General features: G+C 42.4%; 1 protein-coding gene across 2 annotated transcripts in view; it reads left to right on the forward strand.

Moving 5' to 3' along the window:
* EGFLAM (EGF like, fibronectin type III and laminin G domains) overlaps window positions 1–24,309 on the forward strand; it is a 305,415-nt gene that overhangs the window by 250,938 nt on the left and 30,168 nt on the right. For both annotated transcript variants that reach the window (XM_082264828.1, XM_082264829.1), the window contains exons 12-17: window positions 2,344–2,488; window positions 3,896–4,085; window positions 5,383–5,508; window positions 14,719–14,962; window positions 18,859–18,970; window positions 21,909–22,025. In XM_082264828.1, the coding sequence (XP_082120954.1) occupies window positions 2,344–2,488; window positions 3,896–4,085; window positions 5,383–5,508; window positions 14,719–14,962; window positions 18,859–18,970; window positions 21,909–22,025 (934 nt within the window). The remainder of the gene's footprint in view (window positions 1–2,343; window positions 2,489–3,895; window positions 4,086–5,382; window positions 5,509–14,718; window positions 14,963–18,858; window positions 18,971–21,908; window positions 22,026–24,309) is intronic.

Consider the following 24,309-nt stretch of genomic DNA (forward strand, 5'->3'; position numbering starts at 1 on the left):
GCATACCATTATTCTTGTAAGCGAAGCCTTGCACTCATAAATTCTATCTTTATTTTTGATGAAGGGTAGTAGGTGCAGAATAAGTTTCCAATGGTCCTTGTAGCCCTGTTGTTTAATTCCAGGAAGTGCCTCTGCCTATCTCTTACATTTTCTCCTTTCAATGCTTCTACTTGTCAGAGATTGGCCCCCAAACCCATTCAAAATTAAAGGCTTTCTCACCTTCCACAGAATATGTTCATCCCCTGCAAGGGGCAAGTAGTGTCCAGCAGCACTTCCGGGTGACGGTCCTTCTCTGCTCTGCAGCTGACTGAGGCGGCCGGCGCCAGCGAGGCTGCTGAGAACAAGTGCCTTTGATGTAAAAATGGCGCCAGGTGGCGACATTATGTAATTGCGCATGCACCCACCCGACCAAGCTTGTGCAAGCTTTCCCAAGCCCGGCAGGCGTCAGAACGGCGCATGCGCAGTTACGATGTCGGCCCACAACCATTTTTTTTTACGGCCATCGGCTGCCCGTAATGGGCATTTACGGACAGCCAGGACAAATTAAATTACCCAGGACAGGGTCCTATTTGCCGGGACTGTCCCTGCAAAAATGGGACAGTTGCCAGGTATGCTAGAAAAAGCATGCAGATCAGGAGTTCTGGCTTTTTCGTTTTTTTTGCTTGGTTATAGTCAGTTTCTTAGAATTTTGAAGCCAAAGATAGCCAGTCAGTAAGCTTTTTCAGAAGCCAAAAATGTGGCCTCTGCATTTCTAATGCTTCCTTTAATGGAATTAAAGTCTATTTCCAAGCAAAATCTTTTATTTGTAGCTTTAGGCTTCATGTACACTACAGCTCCTAAAATTGAGTTGAGGAGTTTTTGGCAGTTTTTTTGCCAATGCTCCTAAACTCACATCCGCATTCATAAAAACCTATGTGTTCCTGTACATATAGTCTTTTAGAATCGCTTAGAAACTGCTGCGGTTAAGGGAAGTTAAACCTCCCTCAACCTCCCTCTCCTGAACGCAAAAGAATCGCATTCAGGATAGGAAAGTTTTAGCTGCTGGCCGCACAACGCAGCAAAATTGGGGCATGATTTTGCTGTAATTTAGCCACGTTTTGCATTTTCACGCGACCGGCAGTCATAATACTAAAGATTTCTTATGTCAACGCGAAGTGGTACTGCGGACATGAATGGATAAACTATGTCTCGTCCCTAGTATAAGGATATTAGATAGACAGCAAAGAAATGGGACTTTAAAGACACCACATTCTGGAGTAGATTTAAAAGGTAATATGTATTGAAACTTGACAAAACAATTAAAAAGATATATGGACATCTTACATGGGTGTATTTTTTCATTAAGCCCAAGCAAACTTTGGCTGATAACACCATCCACCTTCAACATTTTTGAATAGGGAGCGGTCATAATAGACTATGTGTACATAAAGCCTAAGGCTCCATGTACACGGGACGTTGTTAAAAGTCCCTTTGAATGCTGGAATTTTTAGGACGTTTGATTTAGAACCGTTCCTAGAGGTCAAAAAAATTATTCCCCTTTAAAATGGAAAAACGCGAACGCTAAACGCAGGTCATCGCGTTCGGACGCGTTCGGACGCGTTCAGACGCGTTCTGACGCGTTTGTGCGTTTGAAGCGCCGGGAAACACACGTTCGAACGCAAATAATTGCGTTCTAAAAACAGTCCCTCAACGCAACTGCCTGCAAATGACTGTAAACGACCTGGTGTACATGGACAGATAAGATAAAATGTAGATGGGTTCAGGGGCTTCTGAAAAAAACGCCCAACTGCTCCTAAACGGCCATTTCCAGCGTCCCGTGTACATGGAGCCTTAGATAGAATGGGGAAGGGTTCGAAATCCTGTGGAGTTTTACTATCTTTCCTACTGTTTCTTTTTTTTGAGGGGGTAGGGTAAGACCAGAACCCTTATCAACTTTTTATGGTTGTCTGTGACCCTTTTGTAGATTTTCCCTTTCTTTTCTAGTGAAACCATTGTCTCCAGGATAGGAAGTTAGGGGAAGTTTCAATGAAGCCCCATATAGCAATAAAGTCCAGGGGTTTTAGTCTTTACCACGCTATCCAAAAATATAAGAAAAAACGTTTGGTCTGGACTTACACTTTGAATGAGGGCTGGAAAATGTAATCTATCTATCTATCTATCTATCTATCTATCTATCTATCTATCTATCTATCTATCTATCTATCTATCTATCTATCTATCTATCTATCTATCTATCTATCTATCTATCTATCTATCTATCTATCTATCTATCTATCTATCTATCTATCTATCTATCTATCTATCTATCTATCTATCTATGTAATGTTTCCTATTTTTTTCTAGCTATAATTGTGGCACTGGAACTGCTATTATTACAAGTGACAGCAAAATCAAACCAGGTACCTGGCATGTTGTGACAATTTACAGAGAAGGTCTGAACGGGTGGATAAAGCTTGATAATGGTGCTTCTGTATCTGGAAGGTCTCCGGTAAGTCGCAAAACATAGAAGAACACCTCACTGTGACAACCAATAGAGTTTTACGGAAGTGGATTTATTTGATGAGCCATTTTTGAAAATTCATTTTTTACTTACACAATATTGCCAAAAGTACGTTGACACCTAAAATTATTGCATTTATGTGTTTTCAGTGAAGGGCACTGTTAATGCTACAACATACAAAGACATTTTAGACAATTGCATCCTTCCAGCCTTGTGGTAACAGTTTGGTGAAGGCCCTTTTATGTTCCAGCATGACTCTGCCCCTGTGCACAAAGCCAACTTTATACAGTCATGGTATGAAGATTCTGATGTGGAGAAACTCGAGTGGTCTACAGCCCTAAACTGAGTCCTGTTGAACACCTTTGGACCTTTGAATGTATTAAACACAGACTGCAATACCAGGTCTTTTCATCCAGCATCGGTACCTGACCTCACAAAAAAACTATGAATGGTCACAAAGTCCTTGCAAAAAAAATCAAGATGAGTTAAGGCTTTTTATAGCTGCAAAAAAGGTTTGGGGTCCATAATAATCTCCTCATGGCTTTGGAATGGGATTTCCGATAAGTTTACATACACTATATTGTCAAAAGTACTGGGATGCCTTTACACGCACCTAATGGCAACCCAGTCTTAGTCCGTGGGGTTCAATAATGAGTTGGCGGATGCATTGCAGCTATAACAGCTTTAGTTCTTCTGGGAAGGCTGTCCACAAGGATTAGGAGGGTGTCTATGGGAATGTTTGAATATTCTTTGAGAAGCGCATTTGTAAGGGCAGACTGATTCCGGATGAGAAGGCCTGGTTCGCACTCTCCGCCCTACATTATCACAAAGGTGTTCTATCGGGTTTAAGTCAGGGCTCTGTGCAGGCCAGTCAGGATCCCTCACCCCTCGCTCCAAACTTGCTCTTCCATGTCTTTATGGACCTTGCTCTGTGCACTGGTGCGCAGTCATGAACAGGAAGGGGTCATCCCCAAACTGTTCCCACAAAGTTGGGAGCATGAAATTGTCCAAAATGTCCTGGTATGCTGATATCTTAAGAGTTCCCTTCACTGGAACTAAGAGGCCAAGCCCAACCCCTGAAAATCAACCCCATACTATAATCCCCCTCCACCATACGATTTGGACCAGTACACAAAGCAAGGTCCATAAAGACATGGACGAGAGAGTTTGGGGTAAAAACTGACATATCTACATACAGCAGCCATTCACCTGTGGCACACAGAACCAAATGTACGCTGCATATACCCTTCAGCCAGTTGTCTTGCACTGACCCCCTTCCTGTCTACTGGCCTGCCATATTGTCATCATTACCATGCAAATAATGCTAGACAATCACAGATATTGTGTAATAACTCATTTACTTAATTGAGTGTTATGTGTTTCTTTTTCCACCAGGGTCAATACAGTAAGATCACCTTCCGCACACCATTATACCTGGGTGGAGCACCAAGTTCCTACTGGCTGGTGAAGTCAGCAGGGACCAACCGGGGATTTAAAGGCTGTGTCCAGTCCCTGTCTGTAAATGGGAGGAATATTGATATGAGACAGTGGCCACTCGGAAAAGCACTTAGTGGAGCTGATGTTGGTAAATAAAGTGTATTACTATATTTACTTACTTAGAGGGTGACTAAAACTTAGGCTACACCTAGATTTTAGAAGTCTGTAGAAACAGGTATTTATAAGCATAACATTTTTTTTTTTGTAGTAAAGATCATCTGTACAGGATCTTTGATGGACCCATGTAGTCAGAAATATAATTTTAAAGAGATGGAACTGGTTTTGCCAGTTCCATTTGGCCAAACAAAGGTTATCCATGTCTATTTCTCCATGATGATTCAATTTCTATTGTTTTCTATTTCCTGTAACAGCTAGATTGCTCTCATTCAGCAAGAAGGTTGAATATGAGAATATCCATCCATCCATCATCTGTATTTCCAGCTATTGTATTCAGACATCCGCAGCACCCATGTCTGCTTGAATACTTAAGGCTTCGCCTACTTCCTTATATTTTTTTAGTTGAGTTTTGTCGAGGTGGTTGGTGCTGACAAGGCCATCCACAGCCCACATTTCAAGCCAATTTAGCAGGAACAACCCCTTAGAGTTTTGTGACATTTAAATATGTTTCACCATATGTATTCTATATGGGCACTAAAATTATTTCATATATCATATAAGCTAACTAAAGAGTTTATTAAAAGTGAAGTACCACCCATTTTTAATAACTTGGATTACATAGATGTATGTAATCCCCTTTAAAACTACTTTTACCAATGGAAACTTTTTTTTTGCTAGGAAATACCTTATTTTCTTCTTTATTCATCCTCTCCTCACTTCTGGGTCCAGGGGGTGCTGGGATGTATCTCATGGCATGAAATCTCGCATTATTACACAGGAGTCCTGAGCTGTACTGTATGCATTGGATTGAGGCCATGCTCTGCCCCACCTCCTCTCAGTGAGCTCAGTGAGGATATAATGCTTTCAGTCCTCGCTCACTGAGAGGAGGCGGGGCGGAGGCGGGGCAGAGCATGTCCTCAATCCAATGCATACAGTACAGCTCAGGACACCTGTGTAATAATGCGAGATTTCATCCCATGAGATACATCCCAGCACCCCCTGCGAATCGAAGAATGACGTAATCGCCGATCGGCGGCCAGACCCAGAAGTGAGGAGAGGATGAATAAAGAAGAAAATAAGGTATTTCCTAGCAAAAAAAAAAAAAAGTTTCCATTGGTAAAAGTAGTTTTAAAGGGGATTACATACATCTAAAGTTACTAAAATTGGTGGAACTCCACTTTAATGATAAAAAAAAAGGTTAAAGAGGGTAGGTATCCCTAAAATAAATTGCAGGCGTTATATGAACTTCATTCCTTCCTGACACACAGGTGACTGCAGTATTGGGGTGTGCGATGAGGCTTCCTGTATCAATGGAGGAACCTGCACATCAAGGTCAGCTGACTCCTATATGTGCCTTTGTCCTATAGGATTCCAGGGGCGTCACTGCGAGGAAGGTAAGACTGAGCTGCCAATATTTAATTGCTTTTCTGTACAGAAAAACTCTACTCATTAAATCTGTTGTGGCTGATCTCAGGAAAGAAAATGAACACAAAAGTGGAGTTTTTGGCAAAAGCAGACATGCAGGTTTGGCTTTCACTTTATAGAAAAATTAAACAAGATTCAGAATGGTCACTATGTGTGTTTAGGGGCTTAGCTATGAAAGCAAGGAAAGTCCTATGCAGTACCAAGTGAAACTAAACCAGGAAGAAGCACAGAAGAACCTTTTTTTTTTGGCTAGTAACATATATCTTGTGATATCTACACTCAAAGTTAAACTTAACTCTCCTATCCACTGAGGTTTCTTGGGCTCCTCTGTGAAGCGGTATCCGCTTGCTCAGGACACAGCCCACTCTCGCCTATGGGGCAATTGGATGGAAACGGACACCTATCTGTATCCATCTGATGCCATAGGATCCAATCCACCAGACGTATGGGGAATAGGTCCCCCATCCGTCTGTTTTTGGTAGACCGGATCGGATGGCGGCAGGTGTCAGAGGACATCCACTGCTCCAAAGGAGGGACTGGAGGGTCCGATCAGGTAAACCTGAAAAATTAAAAGCAAACCTGATCGGATCGCCCGTGTGAATGGGGCCTTAGCCTCTATTTAGATCTGTAGTCGCCATGGTGCTACACATGACCAGCTGTGACACCAACCTTTTGAGAACTGACATAAGCACACTGGCAAATGTGACAGCTTTTACTAGAGGCATGCCTTGACTGCAGCATACACTGTGCATGTTGTAGTAATAGTAAGTAGAATGTCAATACAAACACTAGAGAAAACGACAATAGCATGTTGGATTGGGGAACTAATTACATTTATCAAGCATTTCTAATTTGAGCTTTTTTTGACAAACATTTAAATCGGTGGGTTCCACTTTAATTACTCACACCTGTATAACCCCTATGAACCTGAGCAAGTACTACATTCCTGCTATCAACCTATTTATTTAGCAATAACTTTGCCATTTTCTGGGGAAAAAAAGTAGTAAGGGAAACAGGAAGTGAAGTCTTGCGGCTTCACAGCCCGTTTCCTACTGCGCATGCGTGAGTCGCGCTGCGCCTTGTGAATGGTCCTGTAGTCTTCTGGGACCTGTGATGTATCCCAGGAGACTGAGGGGAAAGGAGGGGAACCAAACTTCTGGATCAGTTCGCTGTGGTGATCTAAATTGTATCGGCTAGCGGCTGCAGCCCTCGGAACATGTTCCCAAAGGTGAACTAGCCCTTTAATGCCAGATTAGGGTAAACTAAAGGGTTAATAAAGGAGTTAAATAGAGACAAATTAAAGATTTTTTTTTTCTTTACTTGTCAGGTGCTAATCGTTTTGATCTACAAATTAATTGATACACAGTAGATAAAAAAAGTTGCAAAATAAGAAGATAAATGCAGTGTAAAGTTAGATGAGGACATTACCTTAAAGTGGAACTTTTTCATAACAACTGATAAAAAATAATGTTCCTTAGCAAGGAAGATACATTCCACATTAATAATTATGATACCAAAATAAGTGTGTACTGAAAATTGCCTCCAGCATTGTTCCTGTTTCTTCTTGCTGGAAGCTACCATTTTGCTGAAGTCCATAGCCCCTGAACAGCAGTAAATCATAAAGCGGAAATAAACCCATCAATTTAACAGTTTCAGAAAACAGTTAGGGCCAATTCACATCAGAAACTGCACGTTTTTGACTGCATGTTTACATGCATTTGAAGCGCGCTTGACGCATGCATTTTGTGATGCGTTTAGTACTGCATTTGCAATGCATTTTCTATACGTTTTTTGTAAAGCACACCATGCTTCCGCCAATACCACATTCTAGCATTAGCTTTTTCTAATACAATCACATGATAAAAGGGGCAGAACTTTTTCAGAGTAAATAATGATACCCATTTGTAAAAGTGTACGTTGGGTATAACGTTGAATGCAAATTCATGAGCAAGGAAAATTAATGAAAAAAAAAAAAGAAAAGAGAACTGCTTGTAATAAATGAATATAAGTAAACACAGCTTCTTGGTGCACTGTCACTCTCGTTCTATAAATTCTGTAAGAAAAATGCAAGTTCCACTCCTCCTGATGCAATAAAACAAAAGTAAACCATGACTTATGTTGTAGACTGTTTTAAAAGATGGGACCACCAAAACACAGGTCATCTTTTGTGGTCTAAAGAAAAACATTCCAAGCATAGTGAAAGCCAAGAAATTTTGTTTGTGGGGGAAAGAGTAGGAATACAACTCCTATCCATTTTCTTTATTTTTTGGCTATCTGTGTCCTATTGGAGAGATTTATCTTACAGTATCTCACAAAAATGAGTACATCCCTCACATTTTTGTAAATATTTTATTATATCTTTTCATGTGACAATACTATGTAAAGTAACACAATGTAAAGTAGTGAGTGTACAGCTTGTATAACAGTGTAAATTTGCTGTCCCCTCAAAATGACTCAACACACAGCCATTAATGTCTAAACCGCTGACAACAAAAGTGAGTACACCCCTAAGTGGAAATGTCCAAATTGGGCCCAAAGTGTCAATATGTTGCATGGCCACAATTATTTTCCAGCACTGCCTTAAACCTCTTGGGCATGGAGTTCACCAGAGCTTCACAGGTTGCCACTGGAGTCCTCTTCCACTCCTCTATGACGACATCATGGAGCTGGTGGATGTTAGAGACCTTGCACTCCTCCACCTTCCATTTGAGGATGCCCCACAGATGCTCAAGGTTTAGGTCTGGAGACATGCTTGGTCAGTCCATCACTATTACCCTCAGCTTCTTTAGCAAGGCAGTGGTCTTCTTGGAGGTGTGTTTGAGGTTGTTATCATGTTGGTATTTTGCCCTGCAGCCCAGTCTCCGAAGGGAGGGGATCATGCTTTGCTTCAGTATGTCACAGTACAAACAGAATAAAATAGAGATTATTGCGCTAACTTAAAAAATGTAAGCAGCTGACATCAATCACTGAACTAAGGAGGGTGATAAATCAATAAATACAAAAATATGTGCAGCGCTAGAAGAAAAAAATTCCCAACAAAATAAATTGTCCAATCGCAGGAAACATTCCACAAGTAACGTAAACAATTGATGGTGAGAAAAAGTCCAATATATAATGGTGCAAATCATATATAAGTGCAGCAAATCCCGTCACCAGTGAAGGTAGAAATATATTGCGCTCACCAGATGGATGGGACCCCAAAACACCATATAGTGTAGGAGTCAAACAGGCTTAAAAATGATGGAGTGTCCCCACAGATTTTTCACCGATTCCAACGGCAACCATGCAAATCTCCGGTAGATGGAATAGTTCAGAGATTCCCCTTCCACATGGTGGGTGGTAAAACCGAAAAAAATGGAGGGACATATAGCGTAATATTGCTAAAATCAATTTAATAACAATAAAGCTGATACACTTACAGACATCCGTGAAAGACAGGCATATAAGATGTAAAACAGCTGGGCTGACCAAGTCCTCTTTACATGTTTCGGCATAAATGCCTTTTTCAAAAGATAAAGTCAGCAGGTAGCCAGTGTTCATATATATATAGAGGTAGAATTAATTGGGTACACCTGTAGGAAGTAGGCGGTGGACTGCATGGAAACCGGAAGTAAAACCGGCGTGTGTTCCAAGCCTCACTATGGTATAGCGCCAAAAATGAAGTCTATTAAATCATAAGGGGAAACAGGAAGTGATGAAATGCCTGGAGGGGATGGCATTAGCCATGGTACATCCCAAGCCTCTTTATGAATTGTAAGACAGGAAGTGCTGACATCACATCCGGGAATAGGCGGAAGTGATGTCAGCGTCAAAACATCGAGGGGGGACGGCATTTAACCATCATCAACCCCAAGCCTCCATCTGAAGTGTAAGACCGGATATGCCGACATCACATCCGGGATTAGGCGGAAGTGATGTCAGCACGGCAAGGCGGACCGCTTTACCGGAAGTTGGAGCATATCAATGCACCAGGTCAACAAAACAGAAATGGAGACAGCTCAGATTGGCCGATTCAGCGAGTAGTGAATATCGCCAATAAGAGAACAAAAAACGGGGGAGAATAAAAAGATGACGTTATAGTTAAACAGCGCCAACAAAAAAGGGGAGAGGAAAAAATCGGTTTAGTTATCTAAACCATAATATATCAACATAGTGGGCTCATTTATTGAGAAACCAGTATATTGAAAAAAACAAAAATGTCAATTGTCCACAGTTGAAGGGACATAATAACAAATTTTGTCTATATACAGTCCATAGACTATCTCCATATTAGGTGACCCTTAATACAGGATATCTATAACAAAAAATATTTTTATTACATAACTACATGATGTATACAGCCAAAAGACAAATATAATAAAAATATTTTAAAAAATATCGTAAATAAAAATAATAAAATCACATAAAAGAACGAATGAGGATAAAGGGAACATATAAGGCTAAAAATAGCCAGAAAGGCAGATGGGAATGGGATATTTAGTACGCTAAGCTGTGTTTATAAAGGCGTTTATATCCCACTCTATATTCAACCCAAAAGGATGGTAGGACTTCAAAGTATAGATCCAGTATGTCTCTCTCCTAGAGACACCACGAATTTTTGAGCCACCCCTCCAGGGAGGTACATACTGGTCTATGACCTGAAATAAAGTGCCAGTGGGATCTTTATGGTGATAAAGAAGGTAATGTTTACCTACAGTATGCTTATCCTTGCCTGTGAGAATGCTCGTAATATGTTCATTAACACGCACATTAAAGGACCTTATAGTGCGTCCCACGTACTGCTTTTTACAGGGGCACGTTAACAAATAAACAATATCCATTTCCTAGACCTCAATATTTCCATAGTGGACAATCAGTTTGTCACCAGTACTTTTTTCAAGGACACAGACCGTAACTCGTACCTGCCTGTTGACAGCTGTCATCACAAGGCTTGGTTGGGTGGAATACCCAAGAGTCAATTCATCAGACTTAGGAGGAATTGTACTCATGAACATGAATTCCTCCAACAAGCCCAGCTGCTAAAGGATAGGTTCTTAGTTAAGGGTTATAATTCTGATGCTCTTGAATCCACTATAAGGGAAGTAACCCAGATTGATAGAGCACAATTACTTTCTGGGTCTAAAAATAGAAATAAAACAAAAAACCAGTCTGATTTTGCTAAATGGTCCTTTTTTACCAATTTTTCTATTCAGCATAATTCCATCAAGAGAATTATATCCAAACATTGGGATGTACTTAGAAATGACCCCATTTTGGGTACCGTTTTACCTGTACGACCCTCGGTCACTTTCAGAGGTGCACCTGCATTAAGAGGACAATTAGCTCCCAATGTACCGGATGAACCAATTAAACCAAAAAAATTTTTTGCTGATCTTATTGGTTTTTATCCCTGCCGGAAGTGCAGAGTGTGCGAATATAATTGTGATGAAAGAAGGAAATTTACATCCTTTCAATCTTCTGTCACAGGGAGTCTTCACCATATCAAATTTTTCGCCACTTGCATAACTACTCATATTGTTTATTTGTTAACGTGCCCCTGTAAAAAGCAGTACGTGGGACGCACTATAAGGTCCTTTAATGTGCGTGTTAATGAACATATTACGAGCATTCTCACAGGCAAGGATAAGCATACTGTAGGTAAACATTACCTTCTTTATCACCATAAAGATCCCACTGGCACTTTATTTCAGGTCATAGACCAGTATGTACCTCCCTGGAGGGGTGGCTCAAATATTCGTGGTGTCTCTAGGAGAGAGACATACTGGATCTATACTTTGAAGTCCTACCATCCTTTTGGGTTGAATATAGAGTGGGATATAAACGCCTTTATAAACACAGCTTAGGTTACTAAATATCCCATTCCCATCTGCCTTTCTGGCTATTTTTAGCCTTATATGTTCCCTTTATCCTCATTCGTTCTTTTATGTGATTTTATTATTTTTATTTACGATATTTTTTAAAATATTTTTATTATATTTGTCTTTTGGCTGTATACATCATGTAGTTATGTAATAAAAATATTTTTTGTTATAGATATCCTGTATTAAGGGTCACCTAATATGGAGATAGTCTATGGACTGTATATAGACAAAATTTGTTATTATGTCCCTTCAACTGTGGACAATTGACATTTTTTTTTCAATATACTGGTTTCTCAATAAATGAGCCCACTATGTTGATATATTATGGTTTAGATAACTAAACCGATTTTTTCCTCTCCCCTTTTTTGTTGGCGCTGTTTAACTATAACGTCATCTTTTTATTCTCCCCCGTTTTTTGTTCTCTTATTGGCGATATTCACTACTCGCTGAATCGGCCAATCTGAGCTGTCTCCATTTCTGTTTTGTTGACCTGGTGCATTGATATGCTCCAACTTCCGGTAAAGCGGTCCGCCTTGCCGTGCTGACATCACTTCCGCCCAATCCCGGATGTGATGTCGGCATATCCGGTCTTACACTTCAGATGGAGGCTTGGGGTTGATGATGGTTAAATGCCGTCCCCCCTCGATGTTTTGACGCTGACATCACTTCCGCCTATTCCCGGATGTGATGTCAGCACTTCCTGTCTTACAATTCATAAAGAGGCTTGGGATGTACGATGGCTAATGCCATCCCCTCCAGGCATTTCATCACTTCCTGTTTCCCCTTATGATTTAATAGACTTCATTTTTGGCGCTATACCATAGTGAGGCTTGGAACACACGCCGGTTTTACTTCCGGTTTCCATGCAGTCCACCGCCTACTTCCTACAGGTGTACCCAATTAATTCTACCTCTATATATATATGAACACTGGCTACCTGCTGACTTTATCTTTTGAAAAAGGCATTTATGCCGAAACATGTAAAGAGGACTTGGTCAGCCCAGCTGTTTTACATCTTATATGCCTGTCTTTCACGGATGTCTGTAAGTGTATCAGCTTTATTGTTATTAAATTGATTTTAGCAATATTACGCTATATGTCCCTCCATTTTTTTCGGTTTTACCACCCACCATGTGGAAGGGGAATCTCTGAACTATTCCATCTACCGGAGATTTGCATGGTTGCCGTTGGAATCGGTGAAAAATCTGTGGGGACACTCCATCATTTTTAAGCCTGTTTGACTCCTACACTATATGGTGTTTTGGGGTCCCATCCATCTGGTGAGCGCAATATATTTCTACCTTCACTGGTGACGGGATTTGCTGCACTTATATATGATTTGCACCATTATATATTGGACTTTTTCTCACCATCAATTGTTTACGTTACTTGTGGAATGTTTCCTGCGATTGGACAATTTATTTTGTTGGGAATTTTTTTCTTCTAGCGCTGCACATATTTTTGTATTTATTGATTTGTCACAGTACATGTTGGCATTCATGGTTCCCTCAATGACCTGTAGCTCCACAGTGCCAGCAGCATTCATGCAGCCCCAGACCATGACACTCCCACCACCATGCTTGACTGTAGGCAAGACACACTTTTCTTTGTACTCCTCATCTGGCTGCCGCAACACATGCTTGACACCATCTGAACCAAACAAGTTTATCTTGGTCTCATCAGACCACAGAACATGGTTCCAGTAATCCATGTCCTTAGTCTGCTTGTCTTCAGCGAACTGTTCGCGGGCTTGTGCATCATCTTTAGAAGAGGCTTCCTTCTGGGACAACAGCCATGCAGACCAATTTGATGCAGTGTGCGGCGTATGGTCTGAGCACTGACAGGCTGACCCCCCCACCCCTTCAACTTCTGTAGCAATGCTGGCAGCACTCACATGCCTATTTCCCAAAGACAACCTCTTGATATGATGCTAAACACGTGCACTCAACTTCTTTGGTCAAACATGGCTAGGCCTGTTCTGAGTGGAACCTGTCCTGGTAAACCGCTGTATGGTCTTGGCCACCGTGCTGCAGCTCAGTTTCAGGGTCTTGGCAATCTTCTTATAGCCTAGGAAATCTTTATGTAGAGCAACAATTCTTTTTTTCAGATCCCCAGAGAGTTCTTTGCCATGAGGAGCCATGTTGAACTTCCAGTGACCAGTATGAGAGAATGAAAGGGATAACACCAAATTTAACACACCTGAGACCTTGTAACACTAACGTGTCACATGACACCGGGGAGGGAAAATGGCTAATTGGGCCCAATTTGGACATTTTAACTTAGGGGTGTACTCACTTTAATTGCCAGCAGTTTAGACATTAATGGCTGAGTTGAGTTATTTTGAGGGGACAGCAAATTTACACTGTTATACAAGCTGTACACTCACTACTTTACATTGTAGCAAAGTGTAATTTCTTCAGTGTTGTCACATGAAAAGATATAATAAAATATTAACAAAAATGTGAGGGGGTCACTTTTGTTAGATACTGTACTTTGCAGTCCTGTAGATATAAGAGGAAGTAAGAGAAACTGGTTGTTTTTTGGACAGCAGGCACTGGAACAACTAGAACATTGAAACATTTGGCACCTTGTTGGGGGGGGGGGGGGGGTTTGACAGGTACCCTATCCCACTTGCGGCTCAGTTCACTGCAGCAAAGTGAGCTGGAAGTTCAGCCCGCCTCCTTCCTCTCCGAAGCCGCCCATTTACAGAGCCCTGCGCGATTCGCTCATGAGCAGTAGAAAACTGGCTGTGAAGCCGCAAGGCTTCACTGCCAGTTTCCCTTAGCCAAGATGGTGGTGCCAGCACCCAAGAGCCAATTCAAGAGTTGGCTCAGGTAAAGACACTGCTGGATGCCTGGAGAGGTAAGTTCCCTAATAGTAAAAGTCAGCAGCTACAGTATAGCTGCTGACTTTTACTTTTTGGAAGGGCTGGAACTCCTCTTTAGGGTAAAAAATGTTTGGGTATCAGTATTGCCCCCCCCCCCCACACTCGATCCAGGACTGGATCAAGGCTGCAGGTGTGCTACAGTAGGAAGCAGATTCCTATGGCTACACACCGGGAAGAGGAGGGGCAATGAGCGGCAGCAGGGGATAAGCATAACATGTTTGTTATTAAAAAAAAAATATATATATATATATTTCCTATGCAATCACTTTAAGTATCCCTATCTCCATATGGCGAAATAATAACACCATCTCAGAAATTTGAAAACTGGGGTCCTGAAGGGAGGTAAACCTAAGTGTCAGCAAATTTTGTATAATGATTTGTAGGGAGCATCATGGTTTGGTTGTTTTTAAACTTATTTTTCTGTGTTCAAGGCTTCATCCTGGCCATCCCTCAGTTTAATGAGTCATCCCGCTCCTTCGCTGTGACAAGGTGGCCATTTGAACCTCACCATTACCTTTCCTTCATGGAGTTTGATATGACCTTCCGGCCAGATTTAGAAGATGGGACCATTCTCTACAGTTATGACACCGATAGCAAAGATTTTATCTCCATCACCATGGCGAATGGTTATGTGGTATTAAGGTTTGACTGTGGTTCCGGAACAGCTGTAATAAGGTAAATGTGATGTTAGATCATGGAAAAAGTCTTACTAATCCGGTTGATCACAGCTGTATTATTATAATGAAAAAATAAAAAATAAAAAAATGGCGTGCAGTGCCTATACTAACGTAGGACTTCATAGACCATTACAGCCTTTCTAACAGTGATCTAGCCCACAGCTTCACCCAAACACTTACCAGTAGCAAAAGACATCCATTCCATCAATTATCTTTTGCAAATTTTCTGGGCTCAATGTCCAGGGGAGAGAGGGATAGGGATACAGAATGCCCCAAAACATCAGCAAATATCCTTTGACTCAGTAGAAACTTTTCCTTTGCCGCAGGCTAATGTAGAACTGGGTAGGTCAGATGGACAGTTATCCTGAAATATCTTTAGCCCCTCTCACATTCTAGTGAGGGACCTCTAAGCCAAGACCAGCAAACTGTAACAGTGGACATTTAAGCTGAAAATGGCAATGGATTAAGCATAATTCTTCTGAAGGAGCTCCCCTTTAGTAGCCACCTTTTCAGTGGCAGAACTACCAGGGTTGCAAAGGTTGCACTTATGACTGGATACTGGTGTTCCACCACCATGGGGGAGCCTTAAGGATGACAGGAAGGGGGCCTGCTGGAACAGATGTGAATTCACGTAGTCAAGTCTACCAGCGTGCTGTGGGTGCTCACACAAAATCACAGACATTCACATCGCTCTGACAGCGTGCTCTACTGCCGGGCAGGGTCACCATGTGGCGCCCACTTAGAACATGCCAGGGACAGGTCCCTTGCCCTGCCTCCTCCCCTAGCAGTGATCAGGCAGCTCCCACAGGACTACTGATCATCTAAAGGTGGAGTCTGCAGCAAGGTTCGCAGTGATTGGGCCCAACTCTGGGAGGGGTTGTGGCTGGCCTTGTGGAGCAAGTAGATGTGCTTTTGTAAGAGGCTTAGACAGGCTTCAGAGCAGGCCAGACGGAAGTATGTAAGTATGTGCTGTAGCGGCTGAGTGGAGATAATAGATCCCAGGGGAAGAGAATGATAACCCTTTCAATGCTAGAAGATCCCTGGTGACAGGACATGATTAACCCTTTTATTGCTGGCAGATGAGATCCTAGTTGGAAGTGCATGATTAACCCTTTCAGATCTGTGTTGAAAATGTATGATTAACCGTTTAATTGCTAGCAGATTCCTAGTGGAAATATCATGCATTTCAACTAGGAATCTGCAAGCAATGAAATTGTTAATCATACACTTCCAAGGGCCTGGGGCTCGTAGAGAAGGGCCCTGGGGCCGATGGAAAGGGTTCTGGGATGGAGGTCAGAGGGGCCTTTCAGGGTTTCTTGTATGGGGTCCCTGGAGGTTCTAGTTAAGCTTCTGAACCTTTCTTCATATTCCGAGGCGTAGACCAACTTCCAATTCTTGAGCCTTGGCTCTGAAACTGTATGCTCCCCAGGCAACAGGCCTGGAAGGCCAAGGATCTCTGGTTTCTTTCCATCCTCTCCAGGCAGCAGGCATGGGAGACAATGGTTGAGTGCCAACTGAGACCTCTACCGACTCCCATACATAAGCCTCTATGGGTAAGTTTTAAATCTTGCTTAACCACTTAAGCCCCGGAGGATTTTTCTGCTCAAAGACCAGGGCCTATTTTGCGATTCGGCACTGTGTGACTTTAACGGACAATTGCGTGGTCGTGCAGCGCTGTACCCAAATTAAATTGACGTCCTTTTTTTCCCACAAACAGAGCTTTATTTTGGTGGTATTTGATCACCTGTGCGATTTTTATTTTTTGCGCTATAAACAAAAAAATAGTGTAAATTTTTAACAAATAACAATATTTTTCACATTTTTTTATATGAAATTCCCCAAAAAAATGTAAAAATCGAATTTTTTTAACATTTTAGGCCAATTTGTTTTCTGCTACATATTTTTGGTAAAAAAAATCACAATAAGCATATTTTGATTGGTTTGCGCAAAAATTATTATGTTTACTAACTAAGGGAAAGTTTTATGTAATTTTTATTGTTTTTTTTAACTAGTAATGGCGGTGATCTGCTTTTTTTTTTTTTTGCGGGACTGTGACATTGCGGCGGACAGATCGGACCCCTGACTAACATTTTTGACACTTTTGGGGGTACCAGTGACATTACTACAGTAAGCAGTGCTATACATATGCACTGTTACTGTAAAAATGACACTAGCAGGGAAGGGGTTAACTTTATTAGTCATCAAGGGGTTAAGTGTGTCCCTAGGGGCGTGATTCTAACTGTCAAGGGGCGTGGCTTGTGATGTAACAACAGAGACATACGATCCTACATAGCAGGATCGTATGATCTCTGAAGTTACATCAAGGAAAATGACAGGCGGCTTTGTTTACATCAGCCGCCTGCCTTTCTCCCTCTCCAGCTGGAGATTGCGAGTGACCGGCGGACATCGGAGCCGCTGGTCACTCGCGCGGGGATGTGCGGGAACGAGCGGGGGGTGGGAGCGCGCCCCCGGCGGCGCGCGCTTGCCCCCTAGAGGCTCCTGGGCGAGTGACATAGCCCTACGTCGGTTTGCCCAGGAGAGCCAGACTGCCGCAGTAAATAGTCGTGCGGCAGTCGGCAAGCGGTTAAGTCAATCCAAGTCACTGGTGCAAACGCTGTGAATTATTTATCGAGAATGGAACAACAACAATGCAGTATAATGGCCTGAAAGGCACATTTCGACTATGCTCCAGTTTAGTCAAGTTGCTTTCATCATGCCATGTTCCCTTTGCACAGTCGAGAAATGAAAAAGTAAAATTAGGAAATGTATGTAAATACATCTTAAGTATGAAAGTAAATTAGTAAAGTTTAAAAAAATGACCCTTAAGCAAAGCTCCAGGCTCCTTCAGAAAAAAATAAAAGTCAGCAGCTACAAATACTGTAGCTGCTGACTTTTAATATTAGGACACTTACCTTTGCACAAATCCAGCAGTGTCTTTACCTGATCCGCTTCTTGTACCGGCTCTTGGGTGTTGGCGCTGCCATCTTGGCTAAGGGAGACCAGCAGTGAAGCCTTGCTACTGCGCATACGCGAAGCTTGCTGTGCTTTGCAAATGGCCAGGTGGCAGGGAAGGAGGAGGGAGGCTGAACTTCCATCAAAGTTTGCTGCAGCAAAGTCAGCTGGAAGTGGGAGCCGGTACCTGTCAAAACCAGATACCCACTCTGCCCCTGAAAGGTGCCAAATGTGGTAGCGGAGAGGAGGCAAACAAGCGGAGCTTTCCCTTTTGGGTGGAGCTCCAATTTAATAGTGATTCCATTAGATGTCTCATATGCAGAAAAAACCCCTGTGCTCTTGGCAGAAAAAAAGGCAAATTTTTAGCGTTTTTTGTACTAGTGTTTAGAAGTGTTTAGCTTTTTTTCTGCAGAAAAACACTCCAAAAAAAAAAATAAAAAACGCAAAACAAAGGTTTATTTTTTCTGCTGTTAAATGCTGAGCTTAAAAAATGCCTCTAGACTACCTAATGTGCATGGACACATAGGATAACATTACTTACTTCTACAAGCGGAACACTAAACTCCTCTAGGAGCATTTCTTTAAGCCAATGTGCATGGAGCCTAAAGCTGCTTTTATATGGTTGTCTGTGCAGCTGTTTGGGTGACTAATTCAGACTGTCCTGTCCTATCCATTGACACACAAACTATATATATATATATATATATATATATATATATATGCTGTTATGTAGAACAACAGTCTTTTATTTAAAGTTTGTATTATATATGGGGCTTCCATATTGGTTATCATTGACTGGTGCGTTTCTGGCTCAGAAAAAGAACAATCCTGCAAAAGTAAATAAATTGTGGTAGCTGTATAGCCACGTCTTAATACTTGTAAACAAGTTTTTACATATCTTCTCTTGTTTTATATGTTTTTGCCACTTTTTTTCCAATTCAGGAGCGAGAAGCCAGTAATCCTGGGCCAGTGGCATGAACTGCGAGTCTCTCGAACAGCTAAGAATGGTTTGTTACAAGTGGACAACCAGAAGCAAGTAGAGGGAATGTCTGAGGTTTGTACCAACAGTCTTATCACTGCTAAAGTGATTATAATAAACAAATCAATAATAAAGATTGCTGGGGTGTCATTTAAAGTGGTTATAAATCCTTACATATACCCAGTGCAGTGACCAGCCTCAGATGATAAACAGAGATGAAACAAATCCTCCTATTAGGGATGGTGCAACAATTTTTGACACCCTAGGCAAAACCTAATTTTGTGGACCCCCGCCCCTGGCCCCGCCCCTGACTCTACCCTCTTTGCCTTGCCCTTATAATAGCGAATACAATAATAACCCCCGGCATTGATGTCAGTGGACGCAATAATAACCCCCAGCATTGATGTCAGTGGATGCATTAAACCCCGCAGAATTGATATCAGTGGACGCATTAAAGACCCTCCAGCATTGGTGTCAGTGGATGCATTAAAGACCCCCCAGCATTGGTGTCAGTGGATGCATTAAAGACCCCCCAGCATTGATGTCAGTGGACGCATTAAACCCCGCAGAATTGATGTCAGTGGATGCATTAAAGACCCCCCAGCATTGGTGTCAGTGGACGCATTAAAGACCCCCCAGCATTGGTGTCAGTGGATGCATTAAAGACCCCCCAGCATTGGTGTCAGTGGATGCATTAAAGACCCCCCAGCATTGGTGTCAGTGGATGCATTAAAATCCCCAAGCATTAGTGTCAGTGGATGCATTAAAATCCCCAGGCATTGGTGTCAGAGGCAGCTTTAATAACCCCCCAGCATTGATGTCAGTATTATTAACCCCGTCCCCCACATTGGTGGTCAGTCGCATTGAAATGTAACCCCTTCCATGACCACCAATGTGGAGGTAGGGAGTTAATAATACTGACATAACCGCAAATGCAGAAGGGGGGAGGTGGGTTAAAATGTCACTGCCATGAGGACAGTGCAAGGTGGGGGATAGTGGGAGACTTTTTACTGCCACTGACTCCCCCCATCCCCCTTTTGCATCAGGGAACACAATGTTCACCCCTTCCTCACTTCCAGCCTACTGCAGTCCCATTCCCCTGGTGCTCTGGCAATTATGTACAGCTGAGCTTACCTCACACACTTGCTCCCGGTTGGCTGCTGCCTCCGAGTTCCGATGGATGGCCGGCTGGCCAGACAGACAGGCAGGCGGGTGGGCAGGCAGTGTGTTTCAGACATATGGGTGGGCGGGCGAGCAGGCGGGTGGCAGGGGGTTCAGGTGGTCGGCCATGTGGGAGGGCAGGCAGGCAGATAGGTGGCCAAGTGGACAGGCAGGGGTTTCAGACATGTGGGCTGGTGAGCAGGGGGAAGGCAGGGGGTTCAGGCGGTTGGCCAGATGGGCAGGCAGGCAGGCAGACAGGCGGCCGAGCGGACAGGCAGGGGGTTCAGACATGTGGGCGGGTGAGCAGGCGAGTGGCAGGGGGTTTAGGCAGTCAGCTAGATGGGCGGGCAGGCAGGCAGACAAGCGGCTGAACGGACAGGCAGGGGTTCAGACATGTGGGCGGGTGAGCAGGTGGATGGCAGAGGGTTCAGGCAGTCAGGCCAGATGGGCGGGCTGGCAGGCAGACAGGCGGCCGAGCGGACAGGCAGGGGTTCAGACATGTGGGCTGGTGAGAAGGGGGACGGCAGGGGGTTCAGGCGGTTGGATAGATGGGCGGGCAGGCAGGCAGACAGGCGGCCGAGCGGACAGGCAGGGAGTCCAAACATGTGGGCGGGTGAGCAGGTGAGTGGCAGGGGGTTTAGGCAGTCAGCTAGATGGGCAGGCAGGCAGGCAGACAAGCGGCCGAACGGACAGGCAGGGGTTTAGACATGTGGGCGGGTGAGCAGGGGGTTCTCCAAAGCTGGCCGAATCCACATCCCGCCCACAAAACAGGAGCCTGGCAGAGTAGCCAGAGGAGATCCAGTTCAGCAGCTGGAAAAATGGGGGCGCAAAATCCTTCCTCTAGCAGCCATTTAAGCGGGTGCACTGTGTTGTGTGGAGCGACAGGAAATCCCCTTTCCTTCTTAGACTGTCTCTAACTCGCACAGCCAAGGAGGCACCAATCGGGGGCACCTCCAGCACCCCCTACTGATGTGCACTCTAGGCTGGCGTCTACCTTGCCTATAGATAGCGCCGGCCCTATCTCCAATATAAGTTGTACCTGTTTATCTATAGTCATCTATCCCCTACATTCATTCAAATTGTAGAATTTACACAGGATCTCTCAGCTCTGAAAAGCAAACCTAATTAAAGTGTATCTAAAGCTGAAACTTTTTTATTTTTTGGTCCGAGTGTTGGGGAATTAACATCTTTCCAAGGTTTTTTTATCTGTCTGTGTCTCCGCTATGGGGATTCACCCTATTTGTTCTGGTGACCCAAAACAAAATTTTGCACTGGGAATGTTGCTTCCACTTGGAATTCATTATTTATCTGTAAAGAGATAGAAGAAGAAGAAGGAGAGTTACTATGGAGCAGGGTTTTTCAACCAGGGTTCCATGGAACTCTAGGGTTCCTCAAGAGGTTGCTAGGGGTTCCTTGAGCAATGATCAATTTCTGCCTTTCAGGTAAGTTCCCAACAACACCAGTGATTATTTTAGCTATCTGTAAGGTTGTAATTGTTCCTAATGATCACAAATGTAAGGATCATTCCTCCCACCGACACCATAACACCAATGTATCATGAGTTGTAGATATAGTAATTTTAGCAGGGGTTCACTGAGGCTGGAAAGTTATTTTAAGGGTTCCTCCTTGTTGAAAGGGTTGAGAAAGGCTGCTATAGAGGAAAAGTTACTCTACCAACAGGTAACATTTGAACCACCTATGAAAGTTATTAAAAAATGTACACCCATGTTTGCATTACTTTTGGTACAGACCGTACATGCCTGTAATAAACAAAATAACATTTAATAAATATCTGGAAACACACAGTAAAATGATGTGAGCTGTTAATAACAAATATATCTGTATCTTCCAGGGGGGATTTACTCAGATAAAATGTAACCCCGACATCTACATTGGCGGAGTTCCAGATTATGACACTGTGAAGAAGAACTCTGGAGTCCTGCGGCCATTCAGTGGCAGCATTCAGAAAGTGAGTGCACAGGGGACACCATGGGCTGTACATTTCCTATTCATGAATACATCACTGCGCAGAATGTTTTCATTATACAAAGAAATCTGAAATGATGTATATGTTAGGAAGCCCATCCAGGGATTAGCAGATTAGGGCTACATTAGGAACATCCATCCCACTAAAAACTTTTTGTTTTCTTTTTATTACTATGTACTATGTGTATCCAGGTAAAAGAGAATATTGAGAGTTTATTGTTTCTGTATGTAGGTAAAATATAATTTAGAGCAGGGGTGTCAAACTCACTTTCGTCACGGGCCGCATCAGCATTATGGTTGCCCTCAAAGGTCTGGTTGTACCTCACTCCCCCTTACCTCAGATGTCAAAAGTCCCCCACCCTCCCTACATCACAGTGCACCCCCTTTACCTTGTGCTGCTGCCTGGAGGAAGCTAAGGATGGAGCTTGGAAGCAGAAAGCGCAGGGTCTGGAGAAGGACCATAGGAGGGCTGGAGTTTGCTGAATGCTGAGACCAGGGGAGGCAGAGACGAAAGGGGTGCTGTGGCTGCACAGAGGCACAGAATCTGTATGAGTTCTGTACTCTCTTCTGCTGCCCACTGCTTTGACAAGGTGGGGACAGAGATGAGGGAGTTGCCACAGATGCAGGAGAGGTGTGAGGGCCACATAAAATGTCATAGAGGGCTGCATTTGGCCCCCAGGCCTTGTGTTTGACACATGTGATATAGAGTTACTAAATTGTGATCAGTTATAGAACACTAGTACAACATATACAGACTACAAGAAGCACCCCTGACTCTCATCTAGAGAGGCAATGTCTGGTCAAAAACTTTCCCTCCCCATATTATTAATTGGGGAATGTTTTTTTTTTTTATTGAGTTTGGGTGTGATTTTTTTTTTTATCTTTTTTTTTTTATATATATATTATTATAATAGTATTATTTATTTATGTATTTATTTTATATTTTTTGAACTTTAACAAAAGCTCAGGTATAAATAATCAGTCAATGCCTTCAATGGAGTGGAACTAAACTCTCTTAATCAACATTAACTGTTTTGAACCCTTATGCTGCTAGCATTAGTAAATAAATAAAAATAATAATGATAATAATATACATACATATTAAATAATAATAAATAAGGAATGTATATTTACTTGTTTACTTTACTTTACTTTACTTGTAATTTATTTTAAACTTTTTTTTAACATTTATTCTTTATTCAGTTTTCTTTTCCTGGTTTCTGGCCTAGGCCAAAATGATATCATACATTCCAGGAATCTTCATGGGCAATTTTTTTTATCTTTCATCTAGAGAAGGGGAGGAGGGTCTTTCTCAGCAAAGCACACCCCCCTGCCTGCATGTGCCTAAGCTAAGGGCAGATAGATTCCAGAAAGTAAATGATACATAATTCATCTGCCTTTACTCAAGATGGTGTAGTGTATTAACACAGACAGGCTGTACAGGTTGCTTCTTTATTCACTGCACATCAGCATGCAACTAACTTCAGCCACACCCAGCTCCCAGACATATACATAATTGTAACATTTTGCAGACAGCAACTTAACCCGTTGCTTACCATACTACAGATGGCCACAGCTAGAAATGCTGGGGGGTGTTCTTCCATGTGATTCCTCGAAAAAAAAACATGGATACATGGATGGGGGAGTTTTCTACGAATAATAAAAATGAATTAAATAGCATTATTGGTTTGTTTTGCTAATATACAGTTTAGTTCTGCCTTCCGCCTTAATCAGTACAGTAAACAAATGTAAACCTACATTAGAAATGATCATTGAATGGTCAAAGGGCAACAGACCAACATTTATTGTAACAGTTCATGAAGTGCAAATGAGCAGAAAAGTTCAAGAGATCATCCACGAAATCTTTCTATGTTGTTTCCAGAGAAAACTTACAGAAATCCTATTTTTTATGAGTAAACAACGAATAACAGAAAGGGAACAGCTGTGAGAAGGAAAAAAGCTCAAATAGCAAAATTATACTGTATAGTTCTTTATCACCCATTGAGCATAGCTCCCAACTGTCCCTGATTCAGAGGGACTGTCCCTGACATGGAACAAAGTCCCTCTGTCCCTATTTCCTTCTCATTTGTCCCTCATTTTGGTCTGATCTACATAAAAGTATAGAAAAAGCGCTTTTTATCTATCAAAAAGTGTTTCCCAGAGCTAAACCTTTCATCCAATTTCTAAATTGCTGCATTTGTACATTTCAAAAGTCAATATAAAGGAATAGTAGTGATAAAAAAAAAAGCACTTGTGGGATTAAGGGG

The sequence above is a fragment of the Pelophylax lessonae genome (genome assembly GCF_965119305.1).
Source record: "Pelophylax lessonae genome assembly, chromosome: 1".
Taxonomy (NCBI): Eukaryota; Metazoa; Chordata; class Amphibia; order Anura; family Ranidae; genus Pelophylax; species Pelophylax lessonae.